At 44.9% G+C, this 17,960-nt stretch overlaps 1 protein-coding gene across 3 annotated transcripts in view; it reads left to right on the plus strand.

The window, feature by feature from the left end:
* The window catches only part of CCDC141 (coiled-coil domain containing 141), a 113,557-nt gene that overhangs the window by 32,375 nt on the left and 63,222 nt on the right, over positions 1–17,960 (plus strand). For all 3 annotated transcript variants that reach the window (XM_081023289.1, XM_081023288.1, XM_081023287.1), the window contains exons 4-5: positions 1,349–1,457; positions 10,229–10,482. In XM_081023289.1, coding sequence (XP_080879415.1) covers positions 1,349–1,457; positions 10,229–10,482 — 363 coding nt within the window. The remainder of the gene's footprint in view (positions 1–1,348; positions 1,458–10,228; positions 10,483–17,960) is intronic.

The following is a 17,960-nucleotide window of genomic DNA, read 5'->3' on the forward strand; positions in this document are numbered from 1 at the left end:
TAAGCCGCTTAGAAGCCTCTTTGGCTTTAAGTGGTATATTAATTGTTGTCCTGTTCACTCTGGTTCTTGTCGTATTCCGATTCTTGAGGACTAATGATTTGGGGCCAAGACTTCTAGTCCTGTCTCAGCATCATATCTTTGGCTGGCTCTGCCCTTCTGAGCTGTGTGAAGGAACCTATGAGAGTATAGCTGGCTTGTTACCTCTGCCAAACACATATGGAAACCAAAGGAACAAAGCCAAACAGGTGAAGAAGCTGCAGACATGCCATTGTCAAGAGCATGGCAAGGAAGTACAGTCCCACTCCCATTCCATGCATTAGACCTCCGCATGGATGGCTAATGGGTGAATAGGGCAGCAGGCTACAATTGTTCCTTAAACATTGGCTGGCCCCTACTCATCCAGAGATACACAGGTGGCAGCCATTGTGTTCTGCATGGCGAATACTGGCAAATCTTTTCCTTTCTCCTCTTTGGCCTCACTTAATTGAAAGTACACTCATTTGGAATCAAAGGGACTTTCTTCCAAGATGGTTGCATTTGGGATCATGTTTTTTTGATGGCTACTGGCTAATCTTGTCTATCGAGGTGCTGATTGACCTCTAGATAAGGCCTTGCACTTGCAATGCTGAGAGCTTAGTGAGCAAGGGGTGCCAAGCATGCTCATTTCTGTCAGATCCAACAATTCTGATTACTTGTTTAGGGAGGCAGGACTGAATACATCAACAGACAAAGCTGTCCTATACACTGGTAGATCTATCTCAGTACTAGCCGTGGCTCTCTAGAGTTTCAGGCAAAAGTCTTTTCTAGCCCTCCCTGGAGATGCCAGAGACTGAAGCCAGGACTGTCTGTGAGCAAAGTATGTGTTTTAGCAATAACTGACCTACGGGTTCTTCCTTTAGTTACCCCATTTCCCTCCCTCCCTCCCATTGGGTGATCAGTGCCATTTGCTCTGCAAATAGATCCTCATAGGCAGCAGTGAAGTACACATGCAGTCCAGTGCTGTGCATTAGGTTAGACTCCTTGGGCCAGAACAGTAGACACTAGCACTGTTCATTCCAGTGGTATTCACCAAAGAACCCAAGGCTTTTTCACAAGTTTTCTTCCCTACCCCACCCCAGCATTGGTGCACATGGCTGCCATGACTGTTAGAGCTGGAAAACATATCAAGTCTACTAATTCTCAAAAAGACAATTGCAGGATGAAGGATATGCTGGGTCATCACTGTAAATGCTTCCCACCTTTCTGAGAGCTTACAGTATGCTAAGACTTGAGATGAGACTTTTCAGTTGGTATGTTGTCACATGTAACTAAATTGTGGTTTCTGTCATCCTTCTTGGCTCTTCAACAGTTTGCAATCAAAATTGACCAAGTTGAAGATTTCCTGCGGAATTCCCAAGAGTTTGAGAATCCAGAATCTCTGAGAGCAATCCTGCATCAGCATGAACAACATACAAGAGGTACAGATGGATATTCCCCCCTTCTTCTTTAATTTAGAAGATTCCTAATTATTACATATTTAGAATTGGGTTGTGGATAAATGCTGCTTACAACCTCTGTTGAAAGGAAGTGAAAATCTAAAGTAATTTTTCTGGACTGCTGTTCTAATTTTACTAGTACTTGAAATTATAAACATGTAAAGGTTTGCCTACCTTTCCTTATTCTATTTATTTTCATTTCTTTCCTCCCTCCTCCTTTCCTAACTTTTTTTTTTAACAGTTCCATTTCTCCCTAGCGCCCAGTCTAGCCTGATTTTCAGTGTAGTCTATCTTAGGAAGGAAGTTGAGCAGTTGGGGAAGTGGTGCAGGAAAAACAACTTACTCCTTAACTTAAAGAAAACAAAAGAGATTATTGTGGACTTTAGGAAATGTAAATTGAATATTCAGCTACTTATTATTGAGGGGAAGTGTGTGGAACAGGACTCGGTGTTTCGATTTCTGGGAATGGAGTTGAGATGAGAGATGACCTAACCTGGGGAGAACACAGCAAAGACCTGATGAAGAGAGCACAGCAGAGGTTATATTTTCTGAGAATCCTCCAGAAAAAATAATCTCTCAAAGGACCTGTTGATGGCATTTCTACCATTGTACTGTTGAGAGTGTATTAACTCATGGTCTGTGTGTGTGGTTTGGGAGCTGCACGGTCAGGGAAAAAACAATGATGTCCAGGGTTGTAAAGACTGCGGAGAGAATAATTGGGTGCACTCTCCCTACCTTGGATCAAATCTATGCTTCCAGGTGCCATAAGAAAGCTGCAGAGATAGTGCAGGATAGTGTGCACCCCAGAAATGATCTCTTTCAGCTTTTGCCTTCTGGAAGAAGGTACAGGCTTATAAAGACTAGGACTAGCCACCTGAGAAACAGTTTCTATTCAAATGCGATTTTGGTTTTAAACGCAGTGTAAGGTAGTCTCTATGGGAGTATATTGTATTTAATTATGGGGTATCAGAGTTTTTAGGGGGCTAACCAGGCTGGGATAGCTGGCTTGTTGGTTTTTGAATGTCTGATGCAGATTTTCAATTTCGTTGTTCTGTATGGGACAATGACAATAAAGATAATCGTATCATAGCGGGTGGGAACCTGTGGCCTGACTTCATGTGTGGAACAGCAGAAGGTTTGGGCAAAAATCCCTCTTCAGCGAATCAGTTCAGGCCTCTGGCAAGAGTGATGTGTCCCTCCCCAAGCGAGTGAGGATGAAGTAGGCGTGAGCGAGCACCCCTAAAGCTTCTCCTGAGGCTTAAGGGTCCTCAGCAATACTGTGGAACATATGGGGCAATAGATGAGGGTGCCTCCCCCCAAATCTATAGATGAGGGTAATTCTCCCAAATCAAATGGAAGCTACTTTCTGCAGCCATAGTGGAGCCTTTTGAAGATGACGTAAGCCTGATTCCCCCTCCTCCAGCAGTCCATGTGCTCCATCATAATATTGAGGTTCCCCAACCCTCCTGTTCAAAAGGCTTTTATGAGCTTTAGCAGAGAGCAAAGGGTTGAGAAACCCCCAGCTTATAGTAGGTTGGCTGCAATCCCAAAGGAGATGGGTAATTACAGTTGCATTGCGCAGCAGGATAGCATCCGTCTCCAGAAACATATCTTAAAAAGCTTGGGGCTTCCTTCTAAGTAATTGTAAAAGACAGGGTCAGGCAGGCCTCCTGTTTGGAGTAAGGTGCTAGGAATCTAGGTATTCTTGCATATGCTGTGCTCTGCACCAGTGTGGGCGCATGGGAGAGGAAGGAGCACTTGAGTGCTGCCACTGCTGATGGCTAGAGGGCAGTATTGTGGCTGCAAGTTCAGGGCAAGGGGCAACTGGCAGGAGGGCAGTAACAGGGTTTCCCTTAGCTGTATAAACCAGCTGGCGTTGGCTGCTTGGTCTGAAGAACTATTTGCTCAGATGATGACTACTCTCATCCTACCTGAGATGCACACCAACTCACTTGGTTTGCCAGATCACTCACTTGCCACCCTGCCTGCCAGCTCTCAGCTCAACTACTAGCCAGCCTCGCTTCCAGACTACCAGCCCTGAAGCTGGAAAGCAATCTGAAACCGGAACCAAAAATATGCCACAATTCAGAAACGAAACAAATAGTCCTGGGGGAGTGGACATTGGATGAGTTTTACAGTTTTGCCTGCTGCAAATATGCAATTGGGTATATTCCAGAGGAAATGGAATGATGGATTTTTACAATGCAGTAAGTGTGGCTTCGTGGTGTTCAGCCCAAATATTTATGACAAGTTTTGCATGGGAAAACAAGTATGTTCCAAATTTCAGTGTACGCTGCATTTCAGGGAAAGGACATTTAAAAACAAAATAAAAAACACGCAGCAGCAAATCTTGGAAGCCTGCAATTGGCGTGAGCCGAGTCACCTGGCAGCTGGGCCTAGTTTAGTGGGACTCATCTTGGCATACATTTCTCTGGGAAAGACAATTACCATGACTTTGGAGACCTGCACTCAAAATGGTATCTGTCAAAGTAGTTTTAAGCAGAGATGCACCATTGGAACATGGAAGGATAGGAGCCAAAGACATTGGAAGCAAGGTCTGTCAGGGATGACCAAGCCTTGGTGCAGGACCAGTGTTGAGGGTTGGCGTGGTGCCAATGGCTCACAGTCTGGGCAGGGGACCTGTTGCCAAACGCCACCTGCAGTGAGGAGGCAGACTCACTGAGGGAGGACAGAGAGTCCAGGAATGGTATCTTGCCCAATGGTCTTCAGAAAAACTGAAGCCTTTCTTGATCGGTGGCAAGAGGCAACTCACAGTTTCCTAGGAACTGTGGCTTACACAAGCCATTATGCTTATACACACCCTATATACCAGTCAAATCAGATGGCTTGGGTGTTTGCCAGTCCGGATTTGAACAATCTCTGGTTGAACAGTGCTCCTTTGCAGGCCTGTCTGCTCTAGCAGAAGCCACTCTGCATGGAACTATAAGACTCAGTTTCTGATTCCAGAACCCGACAGCGTTATTTTAATGGGTGCATACCTTCATTTTGCTCCTCACCCAGGTAATGCCGAAAAACGCGATCAGTTTCTGGCACTGGGCAATTGTGTGCTGTATAGGTATCTGGTTGAGTGCTGTTGTCCATCATTGCTGGGAGGCTGGATTAGCAGGATAAAAAGGAAGCCGCAGGCAATGATCCGGCAACATGGAAAGGAAATGTGCAGCAGTCACATTTCCATTTTATGTTGTATCTAGGTATTTAGGATGACTCCGCCCTAGGCAACTGCTGTTTGATACACCATCTGAAAGTGTCTGTTTCTGTAAAAGCTGCAAAAATACAGCTCCAAGGCTCTTAGCTGCCAAAAACTACACAGAGAAGCTGATGGGATATTTAAAGGGCTTTTAAAAAGCAATGCTAGTTTTAGCACAGTGATGCCAGCAAGCGGCAATTGCGTACAGTAGAAAGAAAGCTCACAAGACACCTTCAGTGGCAATATGCAGTTAAAGCATACACCGTCCAAGAAGTTTAGACCCAAAGGGTGTGTGGTTTCTAAAACAGCTCCTTGTGTATTTCACTCCCTCAATTCTTATTATTTATTACAAGTGGACCTCCAACGAAATGTTGCAGTGTACTCTTACCTTCTAGCATAAATGCAGCAGTTTATTGGAGGTCCCACCTGTGATAAATATTAATAAATTGGGATCTCAAGGAGGACTTTCTTCTCCCCCCCGCCCCGGATGCTGTTTTTCTTTTTTGCCTGAGGTGCAACATGCCATGGTGTCTGAACATACTGAATCCTCATTGGGCGGCTGTTTTGGGGAGGGGGAACATGACCCCTTAGGGTTTCTTTTAAATTAAATTTGTTCTTGTGCAAACTTCAGGGTTTACCTGAACATGTTGTTTATATAAAGCCTTTTGGATACACAGGCCAGCTCTTATTGCTAAATACCTAGCAGTCTAAAGATGTTTTGTTTCAGAGGCTACCTCAACCTTCCAGAGCAGATTTACAGGGGGTGTGGGGCAGAGTGGGGGCACAGGGAGAGGAGGAGGAGGGGAAGTTTTCATTGTGCGGTTAAAACTCATTGCACTAATTTAGCTGGATCCCACCCAACATATTTAAGTAACCTAGGATTTGCATGTGGCACACATTTCCTTTTGAGCGACTAGGTTTGTTATCCAATATATGGATGTTGGTTCAACAAAGTCCTTGCATGCTTTTCGTATTATTTAAATGAGTATGTGATGGCATGCTACCTTCCTTACTGTAAACATCACTCCTATGGTAGTTGGTTTTCTGCGTTTGAGGGAGGAAGCTATCTTTCTATGAGAAGACTGAATGAAGGAATAAAAGGGAAGAAAAATATAGCAAGATACAACCAAGAGTATGTCCCCCAACAGTTAGAGCTTGTTCAGAGCTGTACCTCTGTAGGGTAATGTACAAAACAGTCTAGCTAGGGAACAATTTGTACAGGTTCTTAAAAACTGGAGTCAGCTTTACCACTTAAAACCATTTGGTCACTACTCTTAATTGTGATCTAGAATACATGCCAGTTTTCCCCAGTCTGGTGACCTCAAGAGGTTTTGCTGGCTGGGGCAGATGGGATTATAGCCTAAAACATTTGGAGAGCACTAGGTTGAGGAACACGGGTGGCGCTGTGGGTTAAACCACAAAGCCTAGGGCTTGCCGATCAGAAAGTTGGCAGTTCGAATCCCCGCTACGGGGTGAGCTCCCATTGCTCGGTCCCTGTTCCTGCCAACCTAACAGTTCGAAAGCACAAAGTGCAAGTAGATAAATAGGTACCGCTCTGGCAGGAAGGTAAATGGCGTTTCCGTGTGCTGCTCTGGTTTCACCAGAAGCGGCTTAGTCATGCTGGCCACATGACCCGGAAGCTGTACGCCGGCTCCCTCAAAGCGAGATAAGCGCCACAACCCCATAGTCGTCCGCGACTGGACCTAACGGTCAGGGGTCCCTTTACCTAGGTTGAGGAAGGCTGGGATACAGAACCTGGTTCTCTCTGTAAATGAGTTTAACATAGAAAATGAGTTTGATTTTGGTGGAGGCGTAAAATAACAACAACAATTTTATTATTTATAGGTCACCCATCTGACTGGGTTGCCCCAGCCACCCTGGGCAGCTTCCAACAAAGTATTAAAACACAGAAAACCTCAAACATTAAAAAAAAACTCCCTATACAGGGCTGCATTCAGATGTCTTTGAAAAGTCAGATAGCTGTTTATTTCCTTGACATCTGATATATTTCCAGGCCTGAATAAACTGATACATTTTAATTGCTATAAAAACAGTATTTCCATACAGTGATCCCTGCCATATAAACATCACAAATATGACACTTATTCATCTTGTGGAAACTAAGGACAATTGAAATGAATTTGAAAAGCCTTTCTAATCCTTCATGAGTTTATTGCTCCCCACTGTGATTTAGACATGTGGTTTTAGTCAAATGTTATGTTTACAATAAATTTAAATTGCAGTTGATTGTTTGATGCAACAGTAACTACTTTCATATTTTTAAAATCTCTTCTCTCTCTTTTGCATGGTTGAGTCTAGCTGGTTCAAAAGCTAGTGGCTTGAATCGTATGTAATTCTGTTCAAGACGACAGAATAGTGAATTGAAGCCTGGTCACTTTAATATGAGTTTGGTGGTCTCAATTCAATCTCCATTGGTGTGAAGCGTTCATCATCACACAGCAATTTGGCCTTGGAACAGTTGATAGTGATTGATTGCCATTGCAAAAAAAGAGGTCCATCACTGAAAACAATCAAATGAAATTGTTTGCCACAAGGAAAACGGTCTTGAAAAATATGGCTTTCTCCCAAAGGGGCAAGAGTTTCTATCCAATACCATTTATTCTTTGTTTTTACGTCTCTTCAGAAAGATAAGGATTCAGAAGTGGGTAGTTATGTATATAATTAAAATGGTCTTCTGTATTGTTCACTTTGTGGTGTGGGCAGCTGAATCAGATTTCGCGAACAGGTGAGCAGATGAGGAGAAAATACTCCAGTCATTAATGAAGTATAGCCATTACCTCAGTCTTGCCAAAACCAACCTTCCTTCCTTCCTTCCTTCCTTTCTCTTCTTTCTTTCTTTCTTTCTTTCTTTCTTTCTTTCTTTCTTTCTTTCTACCCACCTGCACTAAACCTTTAAAATTGTATCATTAAACAGCCATGGCCTGCCACAAAGAATCATGGGAACTGTAGTTTGCTTGGTGCTGAGAGTTGTTAGGAGACCCCCTATTCCCCTTACAGAGCTACAGTTCTCAGAGTGGTTTAACAATTGGTCTCCATTCCCAGAGCACTCTGGGAAATGTAGCTCTGTGAGGTGAATAAGGGTCTACTAATATGTTTCAGCACCATGCAAACTACAATTCCCAGGATTCTTTGGGAGGGGAGCCAGCACTGTTTAAAGTAGCACGGTGCTTCTTTTAAATGGGGCCCTATTTTCTTTCTTGAAATGTCTGGTGGTATTTTTCAGTTCTCAACTCTGTCCTGCTGGCCTGAAATTAGATAAACAAATGAGGCATGTATAATTGGGCCGCTCTAACCCTTGATCATGCTTTCTCCCTGCCTTTGACCACAAACCCTGCCCATTCTCCCATTAGCCTTGACTTTATTGCAAAATGTTGGCTGAATTACTTCTGGAGACACAGCTTAAGGTATAAGTCATGGGATGCCAAGGTGGCGAACCCTCCAGATGTTTGGGCTCCAACTCTTATCAGCTTCAGCCAACATGGTCGATGGCGAAGGATGATGGGATTTACAGTGGTACCTCAGGTTACATACGCTTCAGGTTACAGACTCCGCTAACCCAGAAATAGTACCTCGGGTTAAGAACTTTGCTTCAGGATGAGAACAGAAATCGTGCTCCGGCAGTGCGGCGGCAGCAGGAGGCCCCATTAGCTAAACTGGTGCTTCAGGTTAAGAACAGTTTCAGGTTAAGAACGGATCTCTGGAATGAATTAAGTACTTAACCCGAGGTACCACTGTATAGTCCAAAAACATCTAGAGAGCACCTCATTGGCTACCCCAGGTATAAGTGATTCAGCGCTGCATTTCACATTCGATTTTTGACAGATACTCTCTGAGGAGGAACACCTTTGTCAAAGCATTTATGTATTATCATTTTGACATAAAATTAACGTGCATCTCAGGGGCATTTCTCCCGAGAAGGCACAGATGTCTTTCAAAAGCAGAGCAATAAGATGTCTCTCCCTCCCCACCCGTTCCCAATCAAATCACATTCTGAGGCTTTTCTCATTATATCAAGAGAAAGCTTTATCCCCTGTAAATTACACCATGTCTGCTGTTTTGTGATTTTTTCATCAGTTGCAATAATCACTATTTGTCAAGACTCTGGGAAATGTCAATTGGTAAGAGCGTCTGTGTGGTAATGAACATGTGAAGTACTTGAGCAAATTGTTCTGCCAGAGAGAGAGCGAGAGAGAGAGAGAGAATGTTGGCACTTATATGCTGAACTCTGCCCTTTTGTGTTTTTGAGAGAAAATAATTTTAGTGGTGGTGCTCAGACTGCCTATTATCATATTGTGATGCTACACATTGCTGCGCAGTGTTTTCTTTCCCCCGCCCCCTCACAAAATGTAAGGCATTTTGAACAAGTATTGCAGTGGAAATGTGCAAATGTATATAAATACCACTGGCATAATATGCAAATTACATGCTCAATATTTTGGGCTTCAGAAGCTGTCGGCCCTGCCCAATAATATGCAGGTGTCTGAATTGCTTCTGTGGGAAGTCACCTGGTAATAAATGTTGTGTTTGCTGAATGTCATCACTGCCCTCTGCTGGATATAACATTAATGTGTATTTGAATCCCTATCAGTACAGGTTTGGTTTGGTTTGGTTTATACCCCTGCCAGCTGAAAGCCAGATCACACATTTTTTTCAAATATTGTGTAGTTCACAGCTGAATAATGCAGCTTTTGTACTGAAAGCCAGAGAAGAGATACGTAGCCTTGGTCTTGGGTAGTTTATGCGCTGTATACAGCACAATAAAATACAAGTTACACATTTAGAGATCAGTTAGGGCAGAACTTTCCAGACTTCTTGTTGGTGGCACACTTTTTAGACATGCATCATTTTGTGACACCGTAATTCAGTTTTACAATGGTACCTCGCGTTACATACGCTTCAGTTTACATACGCTTCAGGTTACAGACTCTGCTAACCCAGAAATAGTGCTTCAGGTTAAGAACTTTGCTTCAGGATAAGAACAGAAATTGTGCAGCATGGCGCAGCGGCAGCAGGAGGCCCCATTAGCTAAAGTGGTGCTTCAGGTTAAGAACAGTTTCAGGTTAAGTACGGACCTCCGGAACGAATTAAGTACTTAACCTGAGGTACCACTGTACTAGCAAACCGGAGGTTAAACTAACCCCTTTCCAGCCCCAGGAGGAACACGGGGAGTGTTCACGCAACACACCTACACACTGCAGCCAACACACTAAAGTGTCACAACACACAGTTTGGAAAGCTCTGAGTTCGAGAGCTGCCGTGTGTTTGAGGCATACAGTGCTTAGAACCTGAGGTAGTATGTGGATAGAAGCTACAGACCCAGGGAAACTGAATGTGCCACAACGAAGGGGTGTGTGTGGAGAGACAGTTCTATGGTTTATCTTCTACTTAGATATATGACAGGGAATCTTAGATATATATGCCAATAATCCTTTTGCATGTGGTCCACCCTGAACATCACACCATATATGAGGAGTTAACCACCTTTCTTCTCTCTGCCTATTCCCCTGCCCCTGCCCCGCCACAGAGCTCTTAGAAAAGTCTCTGGTCCTCTTGAACAAAAGCCACGACCTTACCGAATTCATAGAGGAGTTCAAATCTGACGGGCCGAATGTGAACCCAGAATTCGTTCAGGGAGCCCACAGCAGCTGCACGAAAATTGGCAGCCTCCTCGAAGTCCTGCAGGACAGGAGAAGGCAACTGGACAAATACCTGAAGCTGCAGCGCCAAGGACTGGAGCAGGTCTTGCAAATCTGCCAGTGGCATCACCAGGAAAACCAGGTAGGAAAGAGAGACATATATAGCTGTATATATAAATGCATGCATGCAAACAGGACTGCGAAGTGAGGCTCTAATGTGTCGGATCAGATAAAGCACATGGATGGGATGCGATATTGGTGTGATCATTAGGCCTGCACCCAGTGGGACTCAAATCTGAGTAACAGTAGCCCTATTTATTGTGTTATTCATGTGCACGGCCTTACCGTGATTACTTCGAGCGGGGGAAGGGGCAGAGGAAGGGGGGGGCGGCCCGCCCTGGGTGTCACCACTGAGGGGGTGACAAAATGCCGGGCGGCACTCACCACGGGGCCTGCAGAGCGCCAGAGCCACACGTCTCTCCTGGGAGAGAGCCAGTGTGGTGTAGTGGTTAAGAGCGGTAGACTTGTAATCTGGTGAACCGGGTTTGCGTCTCCGCTCCTCCACATGCAGCTGCTGGGTGACCTTGGGCCAGTCACACTTCTCTGAAGTCTCTCAGCCCCACTCACCTCACAGAGTGTTTGTTGTGGGGGAGGAAGGGAAAGGAGAATGTTAGCCGCTTTGAGACTCCTTCGGGTTGTGATAAAGCGGGATATCAAATCCAAACGCTTCTTCTTCTTGAGTGTGCGCAGACTCCTCGCTGCCCAAATGGTCTGCCCACTGCCTCCCCCCGGCTGAGTGGGAGGAGGCAGGCAGACTCTGGAGGCCCCATGGTGTACCCCTCCCCTATGGGCGGCTCACCCTGCCCCTGGGCCGCCGCAGGTGCCTGAGTGGCTTCCCCCCTGACGTAGCATCACCTTCCTCAAACAACCACACACTGCCCGTGGTTCTTTGAAGAACCCCCACCCCCCAGCATGCAAGCTCTTGGGTGTCCCAGTCACATGAAAGCCCTACGCCAGGGCAGGAACTCTTGTGTTGGGGTTTCCCTTCGGACAACTGCGGCAACATGATTGTTTGGGGAAGGAGATGCAACGTCCGGAGGCAGAGCTCGAAGCACCTCCAGGTTCCAAGAAATCATGGCACAGGTTGCTGCCACAGGATGAAGTGATGCTGGGTAGCCACATGCAAGAGAGGACGAGGCTCCTGCTACTTCAGTCGTTGTGTGGAAGAGGGAGTGTAAGCAGTCACAGTGCAGCCCTATAAATGTCTACTCAGAAATGAGCTATTGAATTCAATGGGGCTTAGGATTGCAGCTACAGTCCTCTGCACGTTTATTCAGAAATAAGTCACACTGTGTTTAATGGGACTTTAACACAGTCCTGGCATTTGGGAGCCTTCTTATCAGTGCTATTCAATGCCATCCAGCTGTTAAAGGCACAAAAATCCTGCTGGGAAAAGCTGGGACTGCTACATAAGCCACGTCACACCCTCAGACTTCCCATCCATTCAATTTTTAATGTAAATATCCTGATAACAGCACCATAGGCTAGTGTTCAGATGGCGTTTGGAGTCAAATCTCAACCTTATGTATGAGATTTGCAAAGTAATCCTGTGCATATTTACTCAGAAGTACGTCCCACTGGGTTCATTGGAGATTACGCAGAAGTAAATGTGCCTAGCATCATAACAGGAGAGGGAGGTAATGAAGTTTCAGCAACGTAATTAATTACATATTATTATTATTTTTTGCGGAGCAGGGGGAAGGAACCCCAGTGTTAACAAATACAGTGGTACCTTGGGTTAAGAACTTAATTCGTTCTGGAGCTCTGTTCTTAACCTGAAGCACCACTTTAGCTAATGGGGCCTCCCACTGCTGCCGTGCCGCCGGAGCACGATTTCTGTTCTCATCCTGAAGCAAAGTTCTTAACCCGAGGTACTATTTCTGGGTTAGCAGAGTCTGTAACCTGAAGCGTATGTAACCTGAAGCGTATGTAACCCAAGGTACCACTGTAAATGTTGCTTACATTCACATGGCATGAATCTGGTCATGACAACAAACGAAATTTCTGTATCTGTTTCCATTTCTTATTGGGACTTTCTATCCGACTTTCCTACTTACAGCACATTCAAAAACATAAACATCACATTATACCATGAATAGAATTCCTACAAACACCTTCCATTCATGCATACAAAACAAACCCTCCGTTACAGCTATGGGAAACTTTGGCAGCACCCTAATAACAGAACCCAACATCATCTCAGTCCATCAAAAGCCTGTGGGGAAAGTTAAGTCTTTACCTGGTACTGAAAAGATTACTGCAAATGTTATGTGGCCCTTGATGACAAGAAGGGCCTCACACCTGTATTATGCTTTTTATGGTATCAGTCAGATATGTTCTATGAACTCTCCTTTTACTCATTGACAATCAGTATTAACTTCCCAAGACGTTGTAAGTCATAGCATAGGAAGGAAGTTTAGTTTAAAACTGAAAAGTCGTATAGCATTATACAGAGATCATCTTAACAAATATGTAAGGAAATAGTGCCTTGTGTTCTTTGACATAGTTGGCAGCCTGGGCATGTAAATTAAATATGCAAATGAAAGCAGCGTCACTTTGTCGTGGGTTTTTCTCAAAGCTCTTCAAATAGCCCCCTGGAGAGCATCACATTACCTGTTTTGTAATGCGCTATGGGTACATTATAAATCACAAATTGTTCTTTGCATTTTTATATAACATTCCCCCAAGTAAAGCCTTATGAATTTGCTTGGGCTTGCTAGGAAACTCTGAAGCATCCATCAGATGCTTGTAATTGCCCATGGGAAGACTGGATTTACCAGTTTCTTGACTAGATTGATCTGTACCCAGAATGACAAATCCCGTGTTCCTTCAGAGGTGTCAACTTCACAGCCGTTGGCTATAGTCTGGTAGGGGAGAACAAATCCCCATTTTAAAATAATATAAAGAGGGTTGGTGTGAAAATTACAAAATGTGAGCCACACAGCTATTGGTATGCAAATCATGAGGATACCACAAGCTGTAGTTCAGAAGGCCTAGGGTGACGCCATGTTTTGCTCTGTCTCCTGAGAAATGCTCAACCGAGGATCTGCCTAGGAATACAATATTTTCATTACTGAGATAGATTCTCACTGGTTAAAACCAATGTTGTGAAACAAATTTCATGAAATAAGTTTGAAAAATACCTTGTTGAAAAGTATTCATTCTTTATCCTGTACATTTTGTTTGGTAATACCGTATTTTTCAATCTATAAGACGCACCAGACCACAAGACGCACCTAATTTTTGGAGGAGGAAAACAAGAAAAAAAATATTCTGAATCTCAGAAGCCAGAACAGCAAGAGGGATCGCTGCGCAGTGAAAGCAGCAATCCCTCTTGCTGTTCTGGCTTCTGGGATAGCTGCGCAGCCTGCATTCACTCCATAAGACGCACACACATTTCCCCTTACTTTTTAGGAGGGAAAAAGTGAGTCTTATAGAGCAAAAAATAAGGTATCTGGTACAAGTTTGCCAGCAATGGGGATTTTGTTTCCAGTGTGAAAAATTCACTTGTGTCATCATCATCATCATCACCACCATCATCATTTAAAATATAGTAGATAGGGCTTTCCTGCCATCTGTCCATTTGAATCCTGGCCAATATCGCCAGGCTGTGTGGGCGGGGCTTGGGAGCGGACCAAAGTGGAGCAGGCTTCACTCTGGTCCACCCCAGCCCTATAAAGGCTGCCCGCCCCTGACCCCAGGGACTGCAGTCAGCTGAAGAACATCTCTCCCTCCCCACCCTATTCAGTAATGCTTTGGGTTTTGTATGCTAACCTTTCCCTTCCAAGTCAAGAAGGAATTTGCCTGCAAACAGGTTGGCGCTGTTTGCAGGTTTTGCCTTCCCCGTAGCGATAGTCACAGCTTTAGCAGATAAGGCATTGAGTGGAATCCTTTTAGTCTAACACCATGCAGGGGGTGAAGTGGTGCATCACCCCTACCTCAGGACTGTGCAATAACAGGATACCCCATTAGAGGGGTCTCGTTGATCTCTGTCCAAAAGCCAAGGCGTGCAGCAGATGGGCCATAGACATTCCTTCAGCAGCTTGTGACAGCCATTCATGTAGATGTGCATCTTGTAGACGACCCATTAATCCTAGGCTCGACCCTGTCATGTGTCAGCCCTTCACCAGGGGGGCTGAAACGGATATGCACCCAATGCCTGAGCCAAGTCCAAACTACACCTGGAATCAAAAAAGTTGTGGACAATTTTTAAATTCCAGAATGCCGTCCTGTCCATTTTGTTCACCTTCACAGGGGAACAAAAGCCTTGCTCTCTGAAGAGGGGTCGCTGCGAGTGGGTCCGCAACAATTTACACTGGTCCACTACAGTATGGCCATGCCAGACGGGAACATGGAGGAGGGCATGGAATGAAAGAGTGGTTGTACAGGATTGTAAAGGGTTTCAGAGCAGGCGAGGAGCCCACCTCCCCACACAGGTGCTATATACTGTGTCCAGAATTTGTAAACTTTGGTATCACAAATGGGACGTGAAAGAGAGTTGGCTATCGGCTCCATTTCCCACGATCTCACTTTAGGAGCTAGAGTAACAACCTCAGTTTGCTTCTGTACAGCAAGAAACAGCTCAGCTGGGAGCAGGCATTTAGGTAATAATGCGTTAAAAATGGCATATTTCCCCTAACCGCAGTGCAATCATCTGAAAAACATCGTAATCCCTGGCAGCTGCAAACTATTCTTTCTCAAATATTTTCAGCAAATCCCTTTTATTAATGAAAAATAAAGGCGGGCAGGGCTGTTTTGTACATAATTAGTTCGGCAAGCAGATCCGTTATTAATGTATATGTGTTCATACATTTCTCAATGGCTCCCAATTATGTCTTTGTGAGGAGAACCACTAAATCACGGTTATTCAAGGCTCCCGAGCTCATTGATTCACAGCTTGCTGCTCCGAGGTGGACAGCAAGGTCAGAGGTTATGGTTTGTTAAATAATTGCCCACAAGTAAAAATCCTGGCACACCTTTTATGAACAATAATTCAGATCCTCAAATGCCCCCGATGAAGTAGACATTTGCCTGTGAAAGCTATGGACATAATAAATGTATTAAGTCCACAATCCAAACGCCATGGCCAGCAGTGGTGCAGGCTTAAAGGAGCGGAACAACAATCACCACATCCACAGCCCCACCACTTGTTACCTAGGATAGAAGATCCTAGGTCAGATAGCAGGAATACTGGTGTAGCAGAAGCATCTAGGTGGAATGTAGACACATATAAAAAAACGCTATGAAAATGCTATTAAAAACGTTTTGAAAAATATATTGAATTTCCCATAGTTCAGCATCGCCATCTAGTGTCACATTTGTATAATGCACTTCACAACACACTTGAAAACATTTTATCTGCAGCTGTATAGCTGAGTCCCTAGATCAGGCCTGGTGCTGGCATGTGACAGTAGCAGGGACAGGTTGTCCCTATCCCACAAAATGGCCCATTTTAGAAGATTCTGCCAGAGACCTCTGGTGGCAGTGCCCCCATTCCCACTATTTGGGAAGGCATATTGGCGCACTCCTTGGCAGCAAGGCTTCCTCTGCCACCATTCTTGTGTTTGCTATAAGCATACTCACGTGGCACCTTCTCTAGAATCTTTTGTCAAGATTGTAATTTGCAAAGCACTGTACAAATTCTCTATTGTCATGTTGCAATCAGTGCAGCCATTTCTTGCTTTGCTTCAGATACAGCAATACACAGAAACAAATTGAAGGTTTGTTTCTGGAGGGAGGGGAATCTTCTGAATAGTTCAGGCATGCTGAACGCAACTGGCATGATCCACAAGATCATTTCTTTGTAATATTTCCTCTTTAAAGTGATGTGGGTTGATGGTAAAGGTAAAGGTACCCCTGACCGTTACGTCCAGTCACGGACGACTCTGGGGTTGCACGCTCATCTCGCTCTATAGGCTGAGGGAGCCGGCGTTTGTCCGCAGACAGCTTCCAGGTCATGTGGCCAGCATGACTCAGCTGCTTCTGGTGAACCAGAGCAGTGCACAGAAATGCCATTTACCTTCCTGCTGGAAGGTACCTATTTATCTGCTTGCACTTTGACGTGCTCAAATCCCTTTCTGGACCTTAGTCTTCCAGGAGTCATTTCTTATGAGTCATTCGTCAGATTCACCACTAACCCAAAGCACATATTCTCACGGGTAGCAGTGCAGTTTCAGCAAGTTATTTTACAAAATCCATGTTGGACTTCGTTGTGAGTCCCTCTAACAATCCTGAGAAACTGGTTAAATCTGCTATCCCCTATCCCCTCCACAGCAGGGTGAAGGGAGAGTAAGCTTTCTACAGTGCTTAGTGAATGCTTATCTCTGTTAGTGCTTCCGTGGCTCTGCTTTTCAAATCTTCTTTAACAAATACACACCTCAGGCAGTGAGGATGCAGGCACCCGCCTAGTAGCTGAGAATATATTACTGCATTTCAGCACATTTCAGAGTGTTAACATTGAGAGCACAATTATCAATTAGCACAGCTTACTCAATTTTGCTGGGTGGCTTTTCATTTTTATAACAGCGTAAGTATATCTTACCATGCAATCGTACACTTGCCTAATTGGGTAATATGCCTGTTCATGGAGTTGCGCTCCTCTCAAAGGAGCAGGTGTACAGTCAGGGGGCACTCATGCACCCATCTTAAGTCACTGGAAGCCCAGCTTCGAAAGATAGACATAGCCAAGTAGCTGGGATGTGAGAGGTTATTTCAATAGGGGGTGTCAGGGACTGGGCAGAGGAGGAATGGTGGAGTCCCCCTCCCCAGCCTGACCCTTCCAAAGAAGAAGGAGACAGTTCAGAATTACAACAGGGGGTTGAGGGAGGTCACAGCTCAGACGCAGATGAAGTGAAAAGCTGGAAAATAATGGGAGAGGAGGAGGAAGAAGAGGAAGCACCACAGACTCAATGTCTTTAGAAATCATTCCAGCCTCCCCTCCCAGAACACGGCGGGCCTTGAAAGTAGGAGAGCAAAGAGCTCAAAGGCCGAGGGCACTTTCTAGCACTCTTAGCGATGATTCATGAGGAAGTGGGAGAGATGGAGGGGGGTGGAGATTCACTCAGAGCAACGCCATTATTCCGAGAGGCCGCATTCCCAAGTCTCTCTATGTGAATATTGAATAAAAGAAGATGGTAAGGGCTTTTCCTTGTCTTGTCCGTTCCTGGCAACCTGCCGTGGGGGTTGGTTCCTCTGCTGCTTGACAAGGGGCAAACTTTTTAAGTCTTCCTTTTGTCTCTGCTGCAAACATGCCAAAATGGACACATGGAAAGGGGAGTTTGGTGTTGTGCTAGCTGGCTCTGCTCCCAATCTCTATGTTCAAAGTGCCTTTTTAAAAAAGCAGAAGCCTAAATGTTACCTGTATCGGGGGGGGGGGGGCAGAGCGGGGAGAGGCTGCCATGGATCACATATCAGGAGACCACACTATATTCAGGTGTATTTGTATGGAAGGCACCTTGAATGAATACCCAACACTAGTGCTATCAAGTTTTTAGGTCTGTTTCCCTAGCTCCCTGGAATAGACACTTTAATTCTAATTCCGCCTCCCAGGTGTGCATAAAA

Source organism: Podarcis pityusensis (genome assembly GCF_964106645.2).
Source record: "Podarcis pityusensis genome assembly, chromosome: 1".
NCBI lineage: Eukaryota > Metazoa > Chordata > Lepidosauria > Squamata > Lacertidae > Podarcis > Podarcis pityusensis.